The 25,045-nt window shown below is 40.5% G+C and overlaps 1 protein-coding gene across 1 annotated transcript in view; it reads left to right on the top strand.

Annotated features, from left to right (window-relative positions):
• Positions 1-24,480, top strand: part of hydin (HYDIN axonemal central pair apparatus protein) — a 75,343-nt gene extending 50,863 nt beyond the window's left edge. The window contains exons 47-90 of the mRNA XM_037107147.1: positions 196-384; positions 501-701; positions 963-1,165; positions 1,269-1,451; positions 1,904-2,023; positions 2,988-3,147; positions 3,291-3,463; positions 3,676-3,874; positions 4,087-4,180; positions 4,343-4,436; positions 4,950-5,118; positions 5,821-5,903; positions 6,007-6,156; positions 7,014-7,089; positions 7,715-7,919; positions 8,255-8,487; positions 8,599-8,753; positions 8,880-9,075; positions 9,248-9,356; positions 9,951-10,190; positions 10,373-10,515; positions 11,122-11,340; positions 11,435-11,595; positions 11,828-11,922; positions 12,127-12,355; positions 12,556-12,756; positions 12,854-12,980; positions 13,441-13,606; positions 15,210-15,357; positions 15,582-15,789; positions 15,893-16,114; positions 16,622-16,791; positions 16,920-17,118; positions 18,742-18,894; positions 19,023-19,193; positions 19,437-19,546; positions 19,792-20,014; positions 20,564-20,773; positions 20,875-21,038; positions 22,100-22,250; positions 22,338-22,568; positions 22,653-22,877; positions 23,391-23,672; positions 24,022-24,480. Of these exons, the coding sequence (XP_036963042.1) occupies positions 196-384; positions 501-701; positions 963-1,165; positions 1,269-1,451; positions 1,904-2,023; positions 2,988-3,147; positions 3,291-3,463; positions 3,676-3,874; positions 4,087-4,180; positions 4,343-4,436; positions 4,950-5,118; positions 5,821-5,903; positions 6,007-6,156; positions 7,014-7,089; positions 7,715-7,919; positions 8,255-8,487; positions 8,599-8,753; positions 8,880-9,075; positions 9,248-9,356; positions 9,951-10,190; positions 10,373-10,515; positions 11,122-11,340; positions 11,435-11,595; positions 11,828-11,922; positions 12,127-12,355; positions 12,556-12,756; positions 12,854-12,980; positions 13,441-13,606; positions 15,210-15,357; positions 15,582-15,789; positions 15,893-16,114; positions 16,622-16,791; positions 16,920-17,118; positions 18,742-18,894; positions 19,023-19,193; positions 19,437-19,546; positions 19,792-20,014; positions 20,564-20,773; positions 20,875-21,038; positions 22,100-22,250; positions 22,338-22,568; positions 22,653-22,877; positions 23,391-23,672; positions 24,022-24,231 (7,650 nt within the window). The 3' untranslated portion in view covers positions 24,232-24,480. The remainder of the gene's footprint in view (positions 1-195; positions 385-500; positions 702-962; positions 1,166-1,268; positions 1,452-1,903; positions 2,024-2,987; positions 3,148-3,290; positions 3,464-3,675; positions 3,875-4,086; positions 4,181-4,342; positions 4,437-4,949; positions 5,119-5,820; positions 5,904-6,006; positions 6,157-7,013; positions 7,090-7,714; positions 7,920-8,254; positions 8,488-8,598; positions 8,754-8,879; positions 9,076-9,247; positions 9,357-9,950; positions 10,191-10,372; positions 10,516-11,121; positions 11,341-11,434; positions 11,596-11,827; positions 11,923-12,126; positions 12,356-12,555; positions 12,757-12,853; positions 12,981-13,440; positions 13,607-15,209; positions 15,358-15,581; positions 15,790-15,892; positions 16,115-16,621; positions 16,792-16,919; positions 17,119-18,741; positions 18,895-19,022; positions 19,194-19,436; positions 19,547-19,791; positions 20,015-20,563; positions 20,774-20,874; positions 21,039-22,099; positions 22,251-22,337; positions 22,569-22,652; positions 22,878-23,390; positions 23,673-24,021) is intronic.
• The last annotated feature ends 565 nt before the right edge of the window (positions 24,481-25,045 follow it).

Below are 25,045 nucleotides of genomic sequence, written 5' to 3'. Positions count from 1 at the left end.
CTGCTCTGAAAAATGGGCAAGTGTTGCTATTCTTCTTTATCCTGCTGTCAGCTATTGTCTAAGCCCCTTACATTTGAACTGTCCTTCCAAGCCCAGCAAAATGGTCGGTTACAATAATAATACATTGTTTTTGAAGAGAAATTCTGCACACCTCCAGTATTAACTGTAATGTCTATCTTCACCCTTTGTACGCAGACCCCTGTTAGCAAGAGGACCAAGAAAGCCAATAACAAGGCCATGTCTCCAATACCCATTCAGACGGAGTTAGGGGATAAAGTGTCTCCACAGGACATCATCCCTCACCTTGTGCTGAATTTGACAGGGAAAGACTATCGAAGTGTCACAGAGCTGCTGAAAGCCAGCACCCTGCCTCCACTGGAAGAAGTATGGCTTGCCTGTTTTATTTCTTTTTTTTGCAGTTAATGGAAATAACCTAATATGCCCCAAAATGTAGCTTGTAACACTTTTTTTTAAAATCAGTTCATCTTTGATCTTATTAGGTGTTGGATGATTTGGGATTGGGACCGAGTGGCCCACCTATCCCTCCTCCCACCACCTTCTCAATGGTTCCTTTCCCCACAAACAGACAGCAAAGTAAAATTTGCGTTGACTGTTTCACCTTCCTGGTGCCCTCAAGGCTGGACGAACAAGCTGAAGAAAAGAAAGAGGCAGAGGAAGATGTACAAGCATCAGTTTTAAAGGTAAATCAAAGGGAATGAATAAACACACACAAAGTTAGGAGTGTCAGAGATCATCACCCTGCAGGATGCAGGATTTACAGGAAATGTGATCTAAATAATAACTCTAAATAAACTATACCTGTCATGAAGAAGCTCCCACTCATCTTTATCGTGGTTTTAAATCTTCTTTTTAAAACTTAACTTTAGAACTTAAAAGGTACTAATTAAATTTAAAGATTTTAAAATCAAAACGGAGTTTGTCTATGTTTTATCACACTAAAGGAAGAGGCAGCAGCAACACCCTCCAAATATCGTGGAAAAGGCAGTCGTAAGGAGAGCGCAGTAGTAAAGGACCAGGATAAAAAGGGCAGAGAGAGTCAAAGGAGCAAGAAACGGTCACTGGTAAATGTCTCCTCCCTGCCTGAAATCGAACCAGCACCAGAAGACCCACACCAAAAAGCCTTAGAGCTGATGCGCAGCCAGAGGTAAGGCAAACCACGCACAGACACACAAGACAAGAATATAATGTGTTATTGCATTGTTGTCATTTAACCGTGCATGTGGGTTTATGCGTGTATTTGTGCGCAGCTTGACAACATTTCGCTGGGTTGTACCGGCCAATGGTGAGGTGGTTCTGAGGATATGGTTCTACTCAGACACCCCAGGGACCTTTGAGCAGATCTTCAACTTTGAGCTGCTGGGGACCCAAAGACAGTACCAGCTCCTCTGCAGAGGAATTTGCACCTACCCGTCCATCTGCAAAGACTACAGGTCAGTCAGCCTTGGTTAATGATGAATGGCTGTAATACAACTGTTAAAGTGAGGGGGGAAAGGAGGTGTTCCTCAAAGCCCAATACAACTTTAATGAAGTTGCTTTGTTTTTAAAACCTTTAAAAATGTATATTTTGAAAGGTTTGAATTTGACCGAAATAAAATTGCATTCCTTGTCTGCTACAGTATATGGTACATATCTGCTTTGTAAATTTAGAATTTATATTTCTTGGATACATTATGGTGCCCACAATGGAATACCAATCAAACCTTGCATAATGCAGTAACATCAGCATTCTGTCAATAGCAGAGAAGAGCCAGACAGCAGCCTGCATCACTACACACGACATAAATAACCCATATTAGCTTCTATTACTAAAGTGTCTCTCCAATCTTACCTACAAACATGGACAAACATGTTGGATGTAAGCAATCCTATGTGCTCTCTCCAGGACACTTTTTGCCCTCAGTAAGAAGGTTCCACAAATAAAAGAGGGGATCCAGAAAACCTATGTGGTCAAACCTGGATACTTCGAGTTTGGACCGTTACTCTGTGGCAAGACCCGAGACAGGTATGAGCCAGAGTGATGTCAGTGAATGGCTGAGTGTGTTTGTATCAGTCTTGTCTTTGTAGTTAGAGCAGAGAACCTAAACTCAAATGAACTTGGGGCCACTGCTGGTGTTGTTATCTCATACAAGGGCTACTTCATTGTTTAAGAACAACAAGAAAGTGCAGTATTTCTGAAAATGTAGTTTTTCAGTAACATATTAATACACAAATGGAAAAAATTCATTCATTTTTAACAGTTGCAAGTTTTGTTTCCCTTCACTTAAATAACTAATTGAAACCTTGCACTGAACTAGCAAATTGAATACATTTTAAATTTAATTCTTGCCAGGACATTCTTTTGCACATTAGTTGGTGCAAATCTTTTTTTCTGAATAAATAACTCATTTAAATCTTGCATGGGGCAGGCAGGAGTAGTTGGTGTAATACAGTGGTCAGACAGTGATTTCATGACTCCCCCACTGCCCCCTCCCGACTGACAGCCATTACAACATGCCAGAGGCATTTACTCTGTGCAGCAGTGGGGTCAGCAGCAGAACCGCAGCGCAACAGGAGTCACATTGAACATTAAGCTTTGAGAGAGTTAGAAGAGCTGACTCACATGACAGAATAGAGGATTTTTTTGCCCAAGTGAAAAGTGCCTGTTTTGCAGTATGTCAGATTCAGACTCAGTCATAACAGAGAACCTGATAGCGTTAATGAGAAAAAGGAGTTGAATTGAGTTGTTACCTCTCTAAGAAGCTGAGGTCGTGCAGTTGATGTGCTCCTTCTTGTTCAGTACTCTCACTGACAATGATAAGCACTGCCTGACATGAATAGAGCTGCTGTCAACAAATGCCAAAACTGTAATTTTACTCTGTGGATACATTTTTGATGAACACAGATGCTAACTGAACACTTTGTATGTCCCAGGGGCCGGAAGCTTCAGACCCCTGATTTAGAAATTTACACGTGTCTCTCTTATGTAGATACAAGGAAAACAGATACCCAGAGAACACAGAGAGACTGGTGATACTTAACAATTCAGGCCTGGAGGCTGAGGTCCAGTTCCAGTTCCAGCAGGATACCCAGGCCACCACATATATGTTGGATCCCCCCGTCATGACTCTCAAACCTGGCCAGGAACAGGTACCATAGCACTGTCTATTTTTTCCGCTCTTACCTCTCATTCAGATCACTTTTAATGTGTGACCAAAGTAGAAACATCTGTTGAAGTAACACAGATTACTGTGACAACACTGGTATGTGTAAATATTCTTTTGTCTTGCCAGGAGTTGACTGTGTGGGCTTACCCAACAAAACATGGTCAAATTAAGGAGAGTGTTGTTTGCAGTATCAAGGACAATCCAGAGCCTGTTATCATCGACCTCTGCTGTTGGGGTGTTCGACCAGAGCTGAAGCTGGACAGCAAACATCTGCACTTCGACAGAATTTTGCTGCACAGGTACACAATTAATTCCAAATCAGGGATCACAAATATTTTTTCCACTGTAGCTAAGAAAGTGATTTTCACCAAGGACATAAAGCCTGCACCAGATAAAGAGGCAGCATGATAGAGTCAAAATATAGAACATATCATAGCAATAAGAGCAAGTGTCCCATATACCTCTGTCCTTTTCCCTGCTCAAACTACCCTTCTACCATCCCTCTCTATAGGCAGGACAGCCGCCGTGTCATGCTGCATAATGAGACAACTTTGCCGGTTTCTTGGAGACTGCAGGGTGTAGACGAGTTGGGCGATTGGTTCACTGTGCCACAGGATCATGGCATCATCTCACCTAAGTCCTCTTTAGCCCTGGTTGTGCACTTCAGGGCCAGGAGGCCACTCCACATTAAGAAGATCTTACGTCTGGAGGTAGAATAAAACTCTAGAAGTACAAATGATTAGATTGAATTGAAGTACAATATGAAGTATATGTACGCTCAGTACGAAAGTTGTGTTTCAGTGCTGGGGTAGGCAGGTAGTCAAAAGTACCTTTGAAAGTCTTGGATAATTACAAACTGGGTATCTCACATATCTATTTGCATTTACAGGAAGTACAGCATTTGTTGTGTGTTTTATTTTAGGTTTCTGATGTGGGGAAGATTCTCGGCATCATACACACAGAAAACATTCATGTCACTGCTGAAGCATATGATATAGCTCTGGACATCATACCAGGTGGCTGATCTTTCAAATATTTTCTATTTCTATTAAGGTGCACGTAATTCTGATTTAGATTTGAACCCAGGACCTTCTGGATGTGCGGTTATAACGACAAAATTAAACTGCAGCTCTGATGTCATAATAATGAAAGATACTATACTCTTGTTTCTGTGGCAGATGGCTGTCTGGACTTTGGAACCATCAAAGTCTTTGAAGAGACAAAACTTTCTCTCAGGATGAAAAACAAGGAAAAATATGAAATAGCCTACAGGTAAGTTTGAACTGCTATTTTTTTTATTTAAATGGGCTCTGTGTAATGATTTGTCACAATTGAATTGTGTATTGATCATTTTTTGTTGTCCATATGTGAGTACAGTGGATTTTATGACAAAATGAGACTTTCCCATCTCTCTTGATTTCTTAAACAAGCCTGTGGACAATTTGTTAAAGTTTTTTAATGCTGCTGGACTGTCGATTTCTTTATGAAGGACTCAGGTCAGTTTTTCCATGACAGTCTAAAGAATGTGACTTCACACGTTCTCGAGAGCCCTGTGTCAGTACATCCTTCCTCTCCACTAACAAAAAGCAAAAGTGGCTAATGTTAGAAATGAAGTTGGTCAACATAAACAACTGGCCTCCGGCACAACAAAGTTCCACAGAGCCCCTTTAACACTGTACAATATTGATAAAAAGTATCATTCTGAGATCCACATTGATGTGAGTAAACTTGATCTCACCATGGAACTAGTATAACTGTTATTGTGCATTATTTTCTCCCCACAAGGTTTACATTTCAGGAGACTGAACCAACCCAGCCAAGCTTCGACTCAATTTTCAAGGTGTTCCCTGAGAGTGGTAGACTATTACCCCATGACAAGCCCACAGCAGTGCAGATCCTCTGCAGGCCCAATACGGAAGTCTTAATCAGAGAGAAAACGATTCTGTCATGCCAGGTTTGATCCTTGGTATTTATGATCACAGAGCTGGAGTTTCATCTATATATTGAATCTTAGTGAAATGGGGAAAGATTTTCTTACGTTGTATCCAGAGGTTTAGTGTCAGACCTTGATTTGATTGTATTTTACTTTTATTTCATGACGAGATATGCCCTCAGCAGTGCCTTTTCTTTTGGCTAAAGGAAAGAAGTTTGTACTTCCAAACTATCACTAACAGTGTTGCAACCTATCTCAATATCCTAGTTTAACAGGAGTTTACATGCATGATCTTTAGTGTTCAAGTAGTTTAAGATGAAACCCATATAATCAAATCCCTGGGCTGACTCTAGCTGGGGTGCTTAGTTGCATGTAATACCCCTCTCTCTCCCGTTCTTTGCCGTCAGAATATCAAATGTAAACAAGAAAGTAAAAAAAATGCTTTTCTCTATGCTTTTGATATTAAAAAAACAAAGCAAACGACAACTCCCAAAACATTTCATTGAGCATTCAAGAGCTATGTATGGTGTTTACTTGTTTGAGAATAGTAAATACAAGGATGAAGTTAAATAATGGAAGTACAACTTGCTTTTATAAGTCACTCAAATGGAGTTTAAATTTGTAAGTTCATTTACAAAGAAAATAAATAAATAATCAAAGCTGATGATTTACTGAATGCTGCAGAATGCACTCAAGTTAAGATTTGTGTTTTCTCCTCTGCAGGTCATTGAACCCTACACTGGACATGGAGAAGAAATCATAACCAGCTTACCAATCAGTGTTTCAGTCAAGTCTGTCTTCTCCAGGTTAAGGCTTGATTTATACTGCATCTGTTACATAATTATATTAAGCTTCATTATGTTGTTGATAAGTTGTTGTAGTTCTAAAAGATATAAATTGTGACTTTAGGTGTAAGGTCACACCTGCATGTGACATCAACTTTGGTCCACTGGTTTTGGGCTGCAAGAAAAACCAGAGCTTCACTATTGAGAACACTGGCGACTTTGAGACCTGTTTCAGCATCTGCCGCATGATCATGGAACCTGCTCCAAGACCAGGGTGAGAGAACAGGACACACACACAAACATGGACACATGGACACATGCAAAGGCCAACACTTTCTAATACAAGTGAACTGGAATAAAACAGTTATTATTTGTAGACATGTGTTTTAAAACAGACAAACCAGATTTAAAAGTATAAGAAGTTGCGCACAGCACAGGTTTAGTTTACTCAACATGCTGAACCTTGTCTGATGGCTGAATGTGACATCCCATATTAAAATGTAATCCACCTGAGAAAAGAAGTTTTATTCACAAAGCATCATTGTTTTGCAAATCTCTAAAAATGATTATAACCATTACTGGAGTAAATTGTTCTGCTTGTGATAAAGTCACGTGATGTGAAGTGAAACAAACAAAAAAAAACAATATAGACTAAAATTCCCATTTATGTCACTGAAGTATATGTTATTCTGATTCAGATGTGAGCAAGGCTGGAGCCGCAGGAGGGACAAATAACTTACAGAACCTTAATGAACAAAAAGGGGTGGTTAAAACAAATGTGACTAGGTTGAATATGATTTTAAACATAAGAACACATCTGATCCTCCTTTTAATTGCTAATTGCATACAGTTTTTTTATTTGACAAATGACAATTTTCAAAATTACAATTAAGTTTTAGAAATGCATCAGGTTTTGCATGTAGCAGTTATATGTCAAGTTGATTTGAAATAAATTGTACTGAAATTTAACAATATGTGGACTAAAAAGATTTATCCCAATATTTGATATTATGTATCCCAATATTTATCTAATCATTCAGGATTCCTGATACTTTTAACAGTCTGACAGTCTATGTCAGTTTTCTTTGAGATGTTTGAATTCAGTTTGTTTGTGTCACTGTGTGCTCTTAGGGGTCCCGGTAGAAAGTTGCCAGCAGAGAGCAAAATGAGGCCTGAGTCATTAAAGAAAGACACGAAAATTATTCAGGTGAGAGACTGCTTGTGGAGATCACAGCAGTGACAGTGTCTCGTGATTTGTGCAGTTTTAGTTTGATTTGAGTTGTTGGCTCCATCATCATCTTTCTAAGAGATGAGGAGAAACTGCTAAACACCTCTCACAGGAGAGGTGAAAAAGCAAAACATGCTTGTTAGCTCATCGTGGTAAATACAATACATGCATAGCACAGCCAGAGATATTTTGCCAATGATTAAGAGGCAGCTTAAAGGATTGTTGACCCAGATGACATTAAAAAAATGCTATGTTGCTGTAGTCATATTTAGCGTAGACATGCATTCTGAAAATAAGTCAAACAAATGATATTTTACAACGAATAATTGCAAAGCAATCAGGTGAATTTTCTTACATGACAAGTCAAAATGTCTGATGTGATATAAGTAGTATATGATTTGAAAAAAAAAAGGAATTTCATGGTGCTACTCAGTCGCATGTAGTCGCATGTCTAATATTTGCAAGAACTCATTTTTCATTTTTACAACAAAACCTCAAGAAAGAACATGAAAAGAAACATATCCATAATTCATCTGTATCAAGTTTTATTTTGCTCAATTTGTTACTAGTTTACCCATTTCTCTAATACTCATGTTTTCTCCAGAATTGCCTCACCGTGGGAGTGTTCTCAGTGTCCCCCTGCACAGGGAGCTTGCAGCCAGGGTCACAGCAGGTGGTGACAGTGAATTGTGCAGCTGAACAGCTGGGCAGCTGGAACCAGGGGCTGCTCATTGACATCAGTGACCGTGACCCCTCAGACCAGCTTGACGGTATTCCATACAGACTGTTGGCTGAAGTCTGCAAGCCAGGTGAGAGCTTGATGATCTTACTCTGTGTTGCCTGACTGATAACCAATGTTGTGGCTCTGTTCCATTCATCGTCCATACACAACATATGCATGGATTACACTGAGATCACTAAGATGGGCGCAGCCTATTGCCATTCAGACAACAGTGCTTACTGTTACTTTATGTCAGTGTTCAAACACATATTGTCAAAAGTGGGTTTAGTGGGCCAAAGCTGGCTTGCCATAAAATTTCTTTCTTTTAGAGGGTCTCCATCAAGTGCTGAAATGATCCGTCACCTTCATCAAGTAGTTCTCTTTTGACTAAACCAGTTCTTCTCTTTTATTGTGGTTTTCCAGGCATCGTTTTAGACATGTCTTCCATCTTTGAGGAGTACCATATATGCCACAATAGCGGTCAACTCTCTTCTGAGCAGTTTTGCAATGCTGAAGGTATTTATGTACAAGAGGAGAACAAGTTTGTTTTCAACAAAGTCCTGGTCGGGAGAACTGCTCAGGCCCGCTTCAAACTCACGAACAACAGCAAGGTGCCCTGTGTGCTTAGCCTGGTCATCAAACATGTTGGATCTAAGGTAAATCATGTAGACAATGTGGGTAGATACATAGATACATCTGTACAGGCGCATCACTGATTGTGGTACAAGGTAGTTTGCAGCTCAAAAATGTTCCATATTTCCTTACAGGCGCTCCGTAATGTAGAGGTTTTTAAATTGTCTGCTTCAACACTGAACATTCCCAGTCAGTCACACTCATTTGCTGTGGTCACCTTCACACCCCAGACAATGCAGCTCTACACTGCTGTGTTTGAGGCCACAATTACAATGGAGGGAGGCAGCAGGTATGTGAATGCATGACTTGTTATACTACATACTGTACCTGCTTGTTTGTCCATTTATCCATTTAACTTATGTGAGAATTTACCTTGCTGACCACTATCCACTTGCCCTATCCCTAATGGATCCAGATTGACACCCACATTTAAGAACAAAGTGCTGGAGTTTGACCTAACTGGAGAGGGCAATCTACCCAGTGTGTTTCTGGTGCGCCCAGCTTTAAGGAACAGCGAAGGAAGCCCGATGCTGCAGTTGAGACGGGTATTGGTAGGGCGCAGACGTACACTGCCCCTGGTGCTGCTAAATGATGGAAATGTTTCAGCTCAGGTGAAAGGAGGCATATTTCTTGATGTCCCTAATTTTCTTATAGTTTTTGGTATTTTAACAAACATTCTAGCAACATTACATGTTAATCACTTCAATAAGCGACCATAGTTTACATGTGGATATGGGGGGATTCTGTCATGAACAGGCTTTTGTTACTCTCTGTGTTGTGTAGGTCCAGATTGACATGCTGGATAAACATGGAGTATTCACCATTAAAGCTGCTCCTGGTAACACTTGCAGCTCAATCCACTCTACACAGCTTGAGGGCACCACTGATCCAGGTACAGCCTTAACTAGTAACTTGCATAATTAGTAGTTAGCAATTTGGGCAATGGAATTTACTGCTCAGATCCTGAGAACTACTGCTATTATTACTGCTGCTGCCCAGTATTGTAAAATCTCATCACTCCATATTTAATCCCCTGTCAACTTGCAGACTCTTGCCCAGTCCCACTGTCCACAGTAATTTCTAAGAACTGAAATCAGACTTTAACAGACTGTTGTCAATTGTGATTGGAACATAGCTTTTATTCCATCTTTCACTAGCAGTAGTAGAATTTCCAAAATGTATTGTATATCTGAGAATTGTTCACACATACTCTATGTACTCCATTTAGTTAAAAAAGATACAGATACTACCGTTATCATCTTCTGTATTTCACAAATTCTTCTTCCTTATCAAAACCTGGTGCCCACATTACCCATGGTGCAGCTGGACCAAAGATTTGGGTTTGTCGACACAATTTCACCAGTTTTAAGCAATAAAACATGTTGCTGATTTCATGAAAAGGGTTTTGAACATTGTCAGACTGCAAGTCAGTAATTCTATGAGCTCAACAACAGTTGTTCCATATTTCTTGTTGGTCTTTCTACAGAAAATCAGGTGGTGCACAGAGTCACACTAAGGCTGAATGTTAAAGAGCAGGTGGAGTTTGAGGTTAGCTTCTCCTCTGACGAGCCCCTCACTGTCAAGGCCCAGATGTCCCTGCAGGTGGAGGACAACCAATACAGTAATACCATAATACAAGTGACTGGAGAAGCTTACCAGGAAACCATCTCTCTTGACAACATCAGCAGATCATCACAGGAAATGGATCAGGAAGATGATGATGGAGGTAAGAGAAGAAAGGAGGCAGGAATTGAGAGTAAGAGCTGTGTACTTCGGCATATGAGTTAGCCAGGGTAGCAGTCACTTCCTGACTGCACAGAAAAAGGCAGTTAATTGTCATGATTCAATGTATATGGTAGCTTGTTTCTTATCCCAGATTTTTCTACAAGGCCTCGTTCTCTTTCACAGGTAATTATGATGTGCTGAATTTTGGGGACTGTCATGTAGATTGCGCCTATCAAGAAAGTTTCACCATGACTAACCACAGCAGCAGCCAGGTCATGAAGTTTGAGTGGCCTTCCTCCGGACCCAATGTCTGCTTTTCACCACAGGTAAAGCACTAAAGAAATGAATGCGGATATGTTAAGACTCAAACTGAAAGCCCTGGTTTTTGGCAGTTATAAACATTTTAGTTATATTATTTGTTAAGTCTGATAGATGAATGCCAAAAAAATATATATCATTACATATATCATACCTTGCAAACTTAAAACATAAATAAAGTTACATAAAGCTTTTACATGTATGTACAAGGTACATGCATGTATCTATAAGGTACATACATGTAAAAGGCCCCCAACCCTCACACACAGAGGCAATCTATCTGGACTAAATGAGGCAAATGCAAGAAGCCTCAGCCACAACCAAAGTTGTTTTGTCTCTTGTGATTTTATGCCTGAATTTATGGATGTTTTGTGTTTCCTTGTGGTTGTATTTGACTTCTTGTGATTGTTTCTGTCTCCTCATGATTATTTTGTATCCTTTTTTGGTTGTTTTGTGTCTACTCGTGGTTATTTTGCATTTCTTTGTGCTCAAAGAAAAAAAATAATAAAATATTACATACTGTCATATAAACAGTGTAGACTATGCTCTCTCTTTCACTGGTTGCTTCAGTTTAAACTTGGCAGTGTGATGAAAGAATCTACTTTTTCTTACAGGTCGGGCACCTTCATGCTGGCTGCTCTAAGGAAGTGACCGTCACCTTTTGTTCCAGTCAGCCTGTGACTCTATCCAGCCAGCCAATGAGCTGCAAGATTTGTCAGGTGGAGTTTCAGCAGCCATTAGAGCAGGTGGCTGACTGGGATGACCGACAGAGGACAGTGAAGTGGCTGAGTTCCTCCAAGGAGGATTCACCACAGCAGCATGTGAAGGATAAGGTAAACATGTTGTCTGTGATGTGAAAAAAATGACGAAGAGGGAGTTGCCAGATAAAAATTAAAGCTTGGCATACATGTATATTTTTACATGCAGGTGATCGAGAGAGATCCTGAGCCCTGCTGCTCTGTGGTCGAGGGCTCCCAATGGGAGTTAGAACTGCGTATCAGAGTAGTTTGTGACTATGTGAAGTTCAGTTGCAACACTGACACCATTCACTTCAAAGACACCATGCTTTACCAAACCAGGCTCCACAAGTAAGTCAGGCTCTGTGTATGTGCAGTGTACACTGTTACATTAAACCAGAATTAACCATACATACGGCCAGTGATACTTTGTGATATAAATACTGATCATAAAAATGGAGCTATGGGCTCAACCTGACTAATCATAAATGTTAGTGACACTATATCACAGTGGTCACAATGTTCAGTGAAGCATTATTAACATTGAAATCAGTTTAAATGTTTATTGTGTGTTTGTCTGCAGAATGCAGATAATAAATCAAGGCACTGTCAAACTAGAATTCTCCCTGCAAGTCCACATGGATCCAAGCAACAAGATTATCAGCCACGGCCAAGGAGGTACATATGATTATACGTATATACTGTATGTATATTATTACTGTAATTTTATTGTTTATGATACAGCATTTGACTTTGAAAATGAGTATTAACTCGCTGTGCCTTGCCTTGCCTACTTTGAGTTTGAATTTGATTTACCTTTTTACATGAAAGTGCCTTTTCAATGTTTTCTCTGTACATGTGAACATGTGTTGTCTATAACAGATGAGACTCCTACCTCTCGACCAGGCAGCAGGTCAGCAGGAATATTACCTGGAGCCCGTCCTGCCAGCGCCCTGGCCAGCGTTATGTCTGTTCTCATGGGAAATCCTGAGCGCCTGCCCTTCAGTGTTGAGCCCAACATAGGGGCCATAGAGCCTGGTGCATTGCAGAATTTCAATATTCGTTTTTCACCCTTGGAGGTTGGCCAGTTTCAGGGCAGGCTGCTCTGCAGGTACAATAAAACTGACATTTTAAAGAACAAAGACCAGCCAAGTTATATAACAGTGAAGAAGTGAATATTCTATGACAGAGCTCCTTAATCTCAGCCATATTCAAGATTTCAAAGGACTGTAAGGAAGTGAATGGATGTATTCACAAAAATAATGGCATACCTTTTTATTTTAACCGCCTCTGTGTGTGCCTTTCTTTCAGTATTCCCAACTTGCAGGATGGGGATGTAGCTCCTTGTGTCTTGGTGTGTGGCCGCAGCCTGTTGCCCCACTGTCACTTTGACCTGGAGGACTCAGACTACATCAATGGGATCCGCTGCAACTCTGAATTTACGGGCCCTCTGGACCCTAACACCAGGGTCATAGAGTTCAGTGCTGTTGGCTTGTCTGTTCCATCAGTGAGGTAACAGCAAAAGAGAGAGCAATCAGAGCTTTTTGCCTCTATCAGTGCAAGTTCTAAACCTTTGAATATGTGTGTGTGCTCTTGGTTTACCCCATAGACGTTTTAGTGTGCTGAACCCAACCAGTAAATCCTATTCATTCAAGTGGAGGTGTGACGACACAGGCAGCAGCCCATTCTGCTGCCTCACCCCTTGTGGTACCATCATGCCCGGGAAGAAAGCGGAAGTAAGGATGGAAACACACACTGTGAACACACACTATCTATATATATGGTGGTGTTATCTTATTACATTTATCTTCCAAAGTCTTTCAGCTAGTTTGTTGTCTGCTTCACCTCATCCCATCCTTTTTCATTTTATTGCACAGTCTTTTTTCCAGTTTCGCATTTTTGGTCTCCATTTCATTTCCATTTCACTTTCCCCATCTCCCCATATCCCACTTTATCACAACAAATCTAATCTTATCACTTCCATTTAATGTCATACCATTTTAATTTTTGTTTTCACAATATCATCAAATTGTAGTGGAACCCATCTGATCTTATCTATTCCCCTCTATTCTTCCTCATTTGTACTCCCTCACTCTCCCCCCTCATTTTTTTCTTTTAGACATGTCTTCATTTCCTCTCCTTTTCATGAAAATTGTTTCCCATTTGTAATCCTGTGGTTCGTCTGTGTGTATGCAGGTGTGTTTTGAATATGTAGCTGAGCAGATGGATGCTGTGGAGTCATTCTGGAGCTTTGTGATTGAGACTCTTTCACTGTCTGTTCCCTTCCTGTGTGTGGGCACCACTAGAGACCCACTTGTCTATCTCGAGAGACCTCACCTTGACTTTGGAGAACTGCTTGTTGGTATGAAATGCACATCGACCCACACACTCGCACATATGTTTGCACAGTGACACAGATCACACATCTCTTTCAAGTTGAAACACATATTTAACACGAAGCGATGCTTCTTTTAACTATTTTTATCTTTTTCTCCCACAATGTGCGGAAGGTGCATGCACATGAATATATTTTGTGTGATACAGGATATACATTTGTAGATACAGTACGTCAAGGCCATTTAACAGCCTCTGCTGGCAAGGGTTAAGATTGCTTTCATGGTTTACAAAAACTATGAACAATCTGAATAAGATTTGTGATCAATGACACGATCCCTTGCTGCCTGCATAAACCCCCAACAGCAATATTTTTGTTCTCCTGATGAAGCTGAAGTTTTGAAGTAAACACAAAACTCCTGTAAATCCCAGCACATTTGTCCTTGCAACATCTAATACTCCTCCAATTTAAAGAGAATCATGCATAACAAAGTTACTGTGCCAGGTTTAACTGTGTGTGGGGCTGATGTGAAGTCTAATAAATGTATCAGGTTAGCAGCACAGATAAATTATATTATCCACTCCCATTAAATGGAACAAGTACCATGGGAGTTCAAACTAAGTTTTTCAATTTCATATTCTAAGTCTATGTGAGCATAACAGATTCCAGCCGGTGAGGTAACTGTTAGTCATGGGTGGATGACATAGTCTTTAATTCTCCAGTCTCATGGGGAACACATTAACTTGTGTCTCATAGGGAACACATTCACTTATATGAACCATTTTTGAGACATGCGTATTAACAAGCTATTAATACAAGCTGCTGTTACTCTGTTAGCCTTCATTTACTGTAACAATGGGAAAAAACTACATGAAATTCTTAATAAAGACTTCTAATTACCCACCTCTGCTTCAGTAAGCTGCATATTGGAGGGGTACAAACCATTGATACTGCTTTACACTACTACACTATTTGTGTAAGTGTTCCTTAAAGGGGAACATGGGATTACATGCGCTATATCTACTGTATATTTTTTGGTGTGTAAATGATGTGTAAATCTCAGCTGGCAGCTGTGACATGGCTGTAATGGCTTCAACATAATCCTTTGGGGCAAGTGCGTCAACCAAAGTTACATTCATGAAAGTGCTCTTCTCGCCTTCTCTTTATTAAATAATAAGATCCATTTTGTCTTGTTCCAGAAGTCCGGCTCTGAAATCTTGCGAGGAGTTGTTAGACACTTATAATAATCTCATAATAATAATCTCAGCCTGTCAGTGACAAAAAATATGCATTTTCAGTGGCTGTAACTTTCATAGTCACACTTACCCCGAAGGATCATGTTGCAGCCATTGGAACTATGTCACAGCTGCCAGCTGAGGCAATCTACTGGAGCTATTCCAAAACATAAGCATAAATCATTTACACACCATTTAGCTCCCCTTTTGTCTCTGTCTTTTAAGGCATGTTTGAATTTTTCAAGGCACAAGGACTTGGTTTTGTGGTTAAGGTTAGAGTTTAATCTATGTTAAGGGCAGCTGTGTTGCTACTTTGGCTGAGTTTAGATATTCAGGATAGATAATGCTTTTGTCTGCCTAAATATAAATTTGTGTGTGTGTGCTCACCGCCACAGGTCGCACAGTGGAAAAGACAGTGAATGTTGTGAATGGAGAGCCGGAGCCCTTCCACTTCACTGTCATTCAGTCATCTCTTCTGTGTGATGACCAGCAGTCCAGCCTCAATTTGCAGCCCTTGAGTGGAACAGTGGCACCCAAAGACAGGTTAATGACACTATAACAAACCCATTTTTTAGAAGACACTGTCACTGACTTGTGTGTGATGTGTTATGCAGTGGCACAAGCTAATTGAACAGGCAATAATACAGCTTTGTTTGGCAATTTTTCTCTTGCTTCACTGAAAACTAACTTTATATAGCTCTATGAAAGCATACGGGAGAAAGTCATAGAGAGCATTGTATTTGTCAACTGTGAACTGTTTGGTGCAGGTTGCCATTGTCAGTGTCCTTCACACCTTGCCGAGAGGGCTGTGTGAGCTTCAGATTGGTGCTGAAGGTGAAGAGGAAGTCAGAGCCACTTGCACTCACAGTTAAGGCCGATTGTTTTACCATGAGCACTTCTGTTCAAGTTGAGGAGCCAGGCAGAGGCCTCAGAGAGATCGACCCTAACCACCAAGACATTCTAGACTTTGGAAAGGTCAGTACACACACACAAATACAAATGATTACATTCCTTTAAATGTGAGCTTTTAATACAGTAGCCACCCTCCTGTACTCCTCTGTATATATACTTTTCATAGGTGGAGATTTTAGGGCAATCCACCTTTAATTTCCTGGTGTCAAATCTGGCTCGATTTAGTCAGGAAGTGAGCTTGGACCTGTCAGGACCCAGAGAGGTGCTGCAATTCTTGGAAGCAAAACCACAAAATGCTGCTATTGAAGCTGGGAAGCAGCTGCAGGCATCATTGTTCTTTTGTCCCCAGAGAATTTGTAACCTACAGGAAGTCAAACTGAGCGTCAAGGTGAGATGCTGATCTTCTTTACTCTGTTAAAGTGTTTTTTTTTGTTTTTGTTTTTCTAACCCTAACCCTAACCCCATTTTTTTTAAAAGATCAGTAGGCTAGTTTGATCTCATCCTGCCCTGACAATAAAAATAAAATTAAGACTTTCACTCAAAAATCTATTATGTAACATCTACGCATTAAAAATGGCTAGATCTTTTTTGTTTTTTAAATGCTAAAACCCATCCTCCATCCAAATTTCATGGAAATCTGTTTAGTTGTTGTGTAATTCTGTTGACAAACGAACCAACCAACCAACCAACAAATGGATTCAATGGAAAAACGTAACTTCCCTAAAAAAATGAATGATATAAAAGAAACATCTGAGCTTTAGGTGATATAATTCTTCATTGGTGTTTTCATGTCAAAGCAAAAAATTGTTTAATTTGGTATAAATAACCCTTTAACATCAAATAAATCCTGGAATATATTTGTGATGAAACTTACACCAGTGTTTCCTCCTGTCAGGTAAAACTTGGGACAACATTTTCCTTTGCCATCAAAGGCAGGGCTGTAGCACCGAGCCTTGAATTCTCCTTCACCAAGCACAACTTCGGCAAGTGCTTTCTGTACTGTCCTGGCATGGTACCAGCCTCCAAGACTCTAGTAATCACCAACAAAGGCGAAAGGGACATCAGGTACTTGTGTGTGTTTGTTGTTCTCCACATGTCAGGAGGAGTTTACATCATAACAAAATGTCTTGTTCTATCCAGGATGTGAGTCTCTGATTTTAAAGCCGTCTGTGCTCTGCTCCCCCCCACCTCAGTGTCCAATCCCAGTTCGAAAACAGATCTTACCTAGAGATTGGCTTCCAACAAGCTATCTTGTCTCCTGGTGCTGTGATGGAGGTACCGGTGAACTTCTATCCTTGTGAAACGTGCCGTTACCATGAAAAACTCACCTTCATCTTAAACAGCTGTGTCACAAAACAGGTGGACATACTGGGACAAGGCATTGAGATGAAGGTGAGAAACAAGAGTGTCTGAAGGCTATGAGGCTGTGTAATATTTGTTGAATGATTTTTCTCCTTCAGATGTAAGTGGACAGCAGAATCTTGACCTGAGGAGTTGGCCCTCCTCTATTGTGGCATTCTTTTATGAAGAGGTTGTTTCGTCTCTCTAATGTGCAAATCTGCGCATTCCTAAGTGCATTGAATAGCATAAACTACATTACTCTGTTTATGCCTGTGCTTTGTCCTTGTCCTTTGTCCTTAGGATGGACAAAACACAGAGGCATAAACAGAGTAATGTAGTTTATGCCTCTGTTTATGCCTCTGTGTTTTGTCCATCCTAAGTCCATCCTAAGTTTCTGCCTCAGCGTGTTGGTGGGTGTGAAGTTAGCTGGGATATGATGTTTAATAATGATCCTCCTGAGTTTCTTAGATGTCCCAGAGACATAGAGAATGATGATGTTGTTACCTTTTCTCTACTCCTTCTATATGTCTGCTCTTGCTGTTTTAGTGGTTTCGATGAAGGTCCGATTTGGGTAGCCACAGATTTTAAGTGCTCTCCTGATGTGCTTCTGTTCCTTCTCCTTACTTATTGGGGTGGGTCTCAGCCCAATGGTTTAAGGTTCTGATGACACACAGCTTGTGCTCCAGAGGGTGATGAGAATCGAGCAGCAATTATGACAATTATGACGTTTCTTGTCTTACTTATCAGATTACCATAAACAAAAGCCTCTCAAACCACAGCAGCTGTGTGAGAAAAAGTAGTTCCGTTACTCACCAAAAGTCTACTGACTGATTGACTAGCAACAGGTAGGGTAGGGTGAGTTACCCAACATGCAAATATGTAACAGTGTGGTCGTAAGATTTTCCGTTTTAGCATTCAGACACATGACACTTAGATTAAAAAAGGAAGAACGTTTCAATCCAATTTTTTTCTTCGCTGCTGTAGCAGATCCAAATTCTCATGCTTGCTAGTTACACATTATGTTTTCTGTAGAGATGCTCTTATGTTGTAAGTCATTGTATGTAAATGTGTCTTTGTTCTGGAGGCACACATAATGCACACTCTGTGAAAACAAATTTATTTGGGGTCATTAAAACTGTCTATTTCCGAGGAGATGTTTGATGGCTTCTAGTACTGTTAAGAAGTTAATCAGGCAATATGTAAAGTTACTATTAGAGGTAATATTATAGCAAAAATATAGCCAGTTATGCAGGAATTAGGAATAATTTTCTTTATGCCCTCTGTACCCTATGCCTCTGCAAAATTAAATCTAACACTAGTTTACTTTGATGTCACCCTCATAATGTAAGGTTATGGAACCATATCAACCATCTTTTTTTTTTTTTTTTTTTAATGAGAATAATGTTGTTGTTTTTTATACATTTAAAGGTTCTGTAATTTCGAGTTTCAAGATTACTTTTGTTGCCAGTTGGGACTTACATTCTACATTCTATGAAAATATGTAGCTCAGGGAATGCGACCTTGCTAGTTTCTTAGCACCTGATCATTTAAAGAAGCACGTAGTTTGCTCCTTGTCTTATTAAATGTAGCTGTTAATAGAACAAAAATATGTCACTTGTATCCTGTTGAGCACAGGAATATCAGTCATTCTGTGTTTGTATCATTCCATCCTAGCTGGAGGTAGAGGATCCCAGGCAGAGGAAAGTTAACCTGAGATCACTGATGCTGGGGCAGAAGGTGAAGAGACAAGTGGTTCTGGTTAACCGTAGCACTTTAGACGTTTCCTTTACCCTGCTGCTCAACACAAACACATCGCTGGACTCAAGGGTAGGAAACACACACACAGACTCACACACTGATACTTTCATCTACGTGAGCAATACTAAATATTCTCCTCTCCTCTCCTCTCCCTCTTCCTTTTCCTCTTCATCCTCCTCCTCCTCCTCCATCTCCAGGATTTGTCCTTCACTCCAACAGGTGAGGTGAGCCTGAAAGCCAATGGTGGGTCATGCACTGTTGAGATTCAGTTTTTGCCTCGTCAGCACATAGCTCCCTTCAGTGCTGAGCTGCAGGCAGATTTTGCAGGCCTGTTACACCCCCTAGTGACCATCCAAGGATGCTGCCAGGTACGCTGTAAATTATAATTTACATTTTTTTTTACAATCACTATTATCACAATTTCTTTCTCTTTCTAAGTTAAGTAAGTTCTCTGAACTATTTTGTTAATAAAAAAACAAGTGCTCACATTAAGATGAATGAATGACACAAATTATATCTCTCACAACTTTTACATTTTTAAGGTTTGATCGATTAACTAGTGTATGTTGGATAAAGTCATGTTAACTACTAGTTCTGGTGTTTACTGCCAGGGCGTGGAGGTCCAGCTGGACCAGGACTACTTGGCATTTGGAGCTGTTGTCCAGCGCTGCCAGGCCAGGAAGAGGATTGTCATGATGAACACTGGAGACATTGGCGCCAGGTCAGTTTCAGCAACCATCGGAGAACAAACATGTTGCAGCATAAACGCAGAAACATACAGATCCCTGTTCACTCTGGTGCACATAAATGCAAACACTTACTAATAAAACAAGGTTTTTTAAAGAGTCTACAGTTGTGTAATAAAACAGATTAACTAGGCTGACTCTCACTTCCCTTTAACTTGCTCTGAGTTCATAAATGTTTTGTTGCACTCATTTTGTATTTATCTGTCTATTTTGTAACCAGGTTTCAGTGGAAAACAGAGAGTTTTCCTGCAGAGTTGTCGATCGTGCCATCTGAAGGATACATCTGTCCAGGCAAGGACGTTCCTCTTGAAGTGACTTTTGCTCCTGTGGAACTGAGTAATGACACAAGATATGAGAACCTGTCCTGCTGTGTGAAGGGCTCCACCTCACCTATAACCCTCACTGTAACAGGATCCTGCATCGTAGCCTCCACTAGCAAAGAGGTTTGACTAATGTTCCTTTATACCCAATGTTGAGTTGCAAAAGAAAGAAAATCTATAGCATGCACTCAAAACTTGGCTTGTTTTGGTTAGTGTACTTCATTTTAAAACACTGGCTAGGCAGCGATGCATTACACTTATTGTATTTACTGTCCCCACACTTGGTTTTGTATTATCATTTCCATATAAAGTGAATCGATGATATATGCTTTATCAATAACAGTAACAGTGCATGGCAGGGTGCCTTGGCATTGACAGAGCATATTTTTCAAAAAAAGACTTGAGTTTATGTTCCCATCTCAAGATAGTGTTCACAGATTTAAAGATCAGTGAAAATTTAGAAAACATTTTAGTCACTTTCCATTAACTGATTATCCATTAATGACTGAGAAAAGGGTGCAGAAAGTGTGTCATGTTCTACTGTATTTAGAATTGGGTGAAGGCAATGTTTACTGCAGTTTTCCTTGCCTATGCTTCAAATAACATGCATTACTTGTGCATTTGAGCTACCTGTTGCATCAGTCTTACTTCCATCTGACCTCTTGTCCCCAGGTGGTGAATTTTGTTTGCCCAGTACGTGGCTCACACACCCAGACCCTGCCTGTTTTCAACCCCACAAACCAGCATTGCAGCATCAGACCTGTCATAGAGGGTGAGCAGTGGAGCGCCGCACCCTCTGTGGTCCTTGAACCACTCCGGAACAAGACATATGAGATCACCTACCGGCCACTGACCATGACTACTGATGGAAAGAAACACCTGGTAAAGGAGACCTAACATTTCAACATAATCAGTAATTGCTAAGTTATGAAGTGTGACATTGACTTAATCTCAAACAATATCACTCCTTCTTATTTCCTCAGGGGTCAGTCTTTTTCTCCTTTCCTGATGGGACAGGCATGCTGTACTCCTTGCAGGGAGCTGCTGAGCCTCCCAAAGCAAAGGACACCATTGTGCATGAACTGCCTGCTAAGACTCACCACACACAGCTGCTCCCTGTGCACAACTGGCTCTCTAAGCAACAGCGGTAAAACACACAAACACACACACACGCACACACACACTTAAACCATGTATGATACCTAAATATGATCCAGATATACATACTCTTTAAACCTGCAATTATTGATGTGATACAAGTTCATATATAATCATGGTTTAGGTTATGAAGAACTGACTAGCAAACACTTTCTTACACATCCAGTACTAACAGAGTTGTTTTTCTAGCCAAAGTCTAGTATTCATGCTCCATTCAGCTCTGTTTTGGGCTCTACCAACTCCTGAGAGAAATTTGTGGCTCTTTACCTTCCAAATTCTCCACTATGTTCACCAGCTAGTTTGGTGCTGGGCAGGTAGTGTACTGTGGGTTTTTAGTGCTTTTTTGGTGAAAATAGCTGCTGCTGCTGCAGTCTAAAATTATGTTAGGAAAGAAGTGAACCAAAACTGCACAGCTGAGAGCTGGAGAGCTAAACAGTGAACTGAAATGTAATATCAAGCTTCATAAAGCAGGAGGAGCTGGAGACTCAGGGAATAATTCTCTTTACTTTTATCATTATTGGGGACTAAGGGTACTGGAAATCCTTTATAGAACTTAAAGTTTGGTGTGGTGTGGATGGTGAAGTGTTTGAAATTGCTTGAAAATTTAACTGCATAACTTTCAAAATAAATAAATTATTGAAACATTTTTTTGAAACGTTCTTTTTAATAGCACAATCTGATTTAATGTGATGATATTAAATAAGCACCTTTAGTGTATTCGTGTTCTGTGTATAATTTACCACAGCTGCAAGGTGCGAGAATGTTTTGAATGCCACTTGAAAATGACTGAACAGTGCTTGAATTTGACAATGGAAAAGATGTAGGAATCCTCTGTTATTAAATACATTGTTATTATGAATAATTTGATTATAGCATCTTATATTCCAAAGTTAAAATCACATTATTTGTATTGTGGTGAAAATACAGTGAACAGACAGTATTTAATGCATATAGTGTATCTTTGTATGCATTAAAGTCCTGTGTTTACCCTGTGCAGCTAAGAAAAGTGAAATTTGTACAGTCCATTCATGAGTGTATCCTTGTGCTTAGGTTCCGTGTGCTAATTGAGATCCTGAAACCTGACAAGCCAGATGCTACAGTGTCCTTAAAGGGTCTAGAGTATATTGATGTCCCGGCTTTGGCCAAGAGAGACTACAAGATTTCTTTCTTCACATACAGAGAGGGGCAGTACAACACCAAGGTTTGACCACACACACATTTCTGTGAGAATAACTGAATATATTTTCTGAGCTTTGTCTTCACATCACCCTTGAACTCTCGTCCTCAGGTGACGTTTCGTAATGTGGCGTCTGGTGAGTATCTGTACTACCTTGTTACCTTCGAGGTCACACCTCCAGAAGTCCTGTCCACCATAAAGCTGGTGACAGCTGTACGTCGGATGGCCTCTGCAACTGTACAGGTGGAGAACCCCCTGACTACAGCTACCTGCCTCACCACTGAGTGTAAATGCCCTGACATCAGTGCCCCACCTCAGCACACTGTGCCAGGACAGTCCAAGGTGGATACTGAATATCTTCTATTCTTTAATTAATGTGTGCCCACAAAGAAACTTGAATTCATACTCCGTGTGTTCTCTCTTTAGGGTTCTATGAGTTTTGAGTACCAGCCCATGCGTGCAGGCGAGTCGACAGCCAGGCTGACACTTTGTAGTAATGATCTGGGCTGCTTCCACTATGATCTGCTTCTCACAGCACTGCCCCCGCCACCAGAGAAAACCGTCCACTTCAACGCTTCTCTGGGCAGCAGCCACTCCCTTATTGTGAAGTTCATAAACTACTCCCGCTCCAAAACTGAGTATTCATGCAAGGCAAGAAAATGTTACGCATTCACATTTTAAATGCAGACTATATTGTTGTGATATTTTGTGTTATGTTCTATTTCCCCTTCTACTTAAGCTTTTACAAACCACTGAGCATCATATAGCATGACATTTTCGAAGGGGTGTCTCACCAATCATACTAAAAACTCCTATATGGATTATTTTGTTGTTCTGGGGGAAATTTGTCAAATCTGAAAAGGAAGTTTTATTTACCCTTTCAACACAAAAAGAGAACGCGCTTCTAGTTTCTTCATCCCTCATTCTGAGAAAACAGAGCATGATGGGTTGATCAGGTGTAAATAGACTTGGCAAGTGGTTTGCGGGGTGACTGTTGGGGCTCACTTGCTGACTTTTGCCTTATTTAACATGATGACTTCAAATTGGAGAAAAAGTGTTTCCATTCATAAAGAGCAATTCATATTTCAAAACAACAAAACTACTTCAATCACGGTGATGTAACTGCTGTTATGTGATCCCTTGCTTGTTTTCTCTCTCCTGCAGACTGATTGCCTGGACTTCACTGTGGACAAGAGTGTCTTTGCTTCTCCGGGTTTCCAGGCGGGGTCAGAGACCAGCGTGGAGGTTTGCTTTGAACCTCATCAGCTGGGGGAAGTGAGAGGCCAGCTCAACCTGTCCTCAGGCATAGGAGGCGAATACATATTTCCATTAATTGGGATCTGCCTCCCTCCTAAAGCCCAGGGCCCGTTTAGCATCAAGGCCGGACGCAACATCATTATCCCCTTCAAGAATGTATTCCTACAGACCACTGCTTTCTCTTTTCAGGTAAAGAACCAGTGACCTGAGAGCCTGTGAAATAAGCAGTTTGAAAACTGAAAGAAAATTTCAAGGTTTGATAGTTTCAGAGGAATGTTAGTGACAGAGAATGGAAGTGCTTAATACACCAACACAGCCACTGTGCAGAAAGGAGATACATTCATTGAAAGCTAAGGAAATAATTTTCATTTCAAACATTTGCACAGAGAGTAACCAGCCCGCCGACCAATATGAAGCTGTCTGAAGAATGTTTAGACTGTGACTCCTAACCCCTCCAGCTTTATTTTATTTGCTCACTTTATTCATCCATCATGTTTTTATCTTCAACTATTTTAACCTTAGCCTTATTTACCCTTAGGTGGACAGACCATATTTTACTGTCAAAGGAGTGGACACCATCCCCTCCAAAAACACCCAAAACATCCTGATATCCTTTGAGACCCCTCCAGGAGACTCTCCAGGGCCGTGGTTTGGCCAGCTGACCATCTCCAGCCAGCGCTCCGAGGGCCACCGCAAACCTTGTTTTTGGGTTTATTACCTAAAGGGATACCGCGCCGGGTCACCTTAGAAAGAAATGGGTGCACACATGCATTAGGCTGTGCAGACACACATTAAAAGAACAAACACTACACGAGATGTGCACTGACAACCAGTTGGACCAACTTTTTTAGGATGCTTCATTTATTCAATACCCGAACTCTGATGTTAATTCCAAAAATACAAGCCACAATTTCCTTTTTTGTGTTATCAGTTAATAATTTTTCACAATTGTGTTCTAAAAATATATTTTAAGAATAAAACCTACAGAGAAAACATTCACTGCTCACTCATTTCCACATGGGGTCAATCATGGGCAGTGAGTTACCTTTTCTTCTGCTCCACTGATGTGAGGGAGATATGTCACTGATTTCACTTGTGTGCTTGCGGTCCTTCTTTTAACCAGCATGTCATCTTACCCTGTGTGCTGTTAGACACTTGGCACAGTGCAGCATCACAGCCTACGCAGCTGAGAGGGCAGAGCTGGAGGACATGCTCATTATTACAGGTTAGATCTATCACACACACATGGACACAGCCAAACCTGTAATAACAAGTTGGACTGACAATTAGAGAGGCGTTCCTCTTACTTGAAGAAATGATCCTCTGATATTCCCAGCTTGGACAAAGTGAAGCACACAGGACTGATACCTCCTGCTGTGACTGTTTAGGACACCCCTCAGCTTGCTTCTGGACAACAAGCTCAGAGAAAATTATGTGATGAAGTGTTTTCTACCTTTATTACCAGAGATTACTACTGTTCACAGCACCTTGAACAAAGATTAAAAAACTCAAAACATTCACTGAATATACATGCAATACATTTTACCACATAGCAATATAAA

The sequence above is a fragment of the Acanthopagrus latus genome, chromosome 8 (assembly GCF_904848185.1).
Source record: "Acanthopagrus latus isolate v.2019 chromosome 8, fAcaLat1.1, whole genome shotgun sequence".
Lineage (NCBI taxonomy): Eukaryota > Metazoa > Chordata > Actinopteri > Spariformes > Sparidae > Acanthopagrus > Acanthopagrus latus.
The sequence above is the reverse complement of the archived record's forward strand: the minus strand, read 5'-3'. Positions and strand labels throughout refer to the sequence as shown.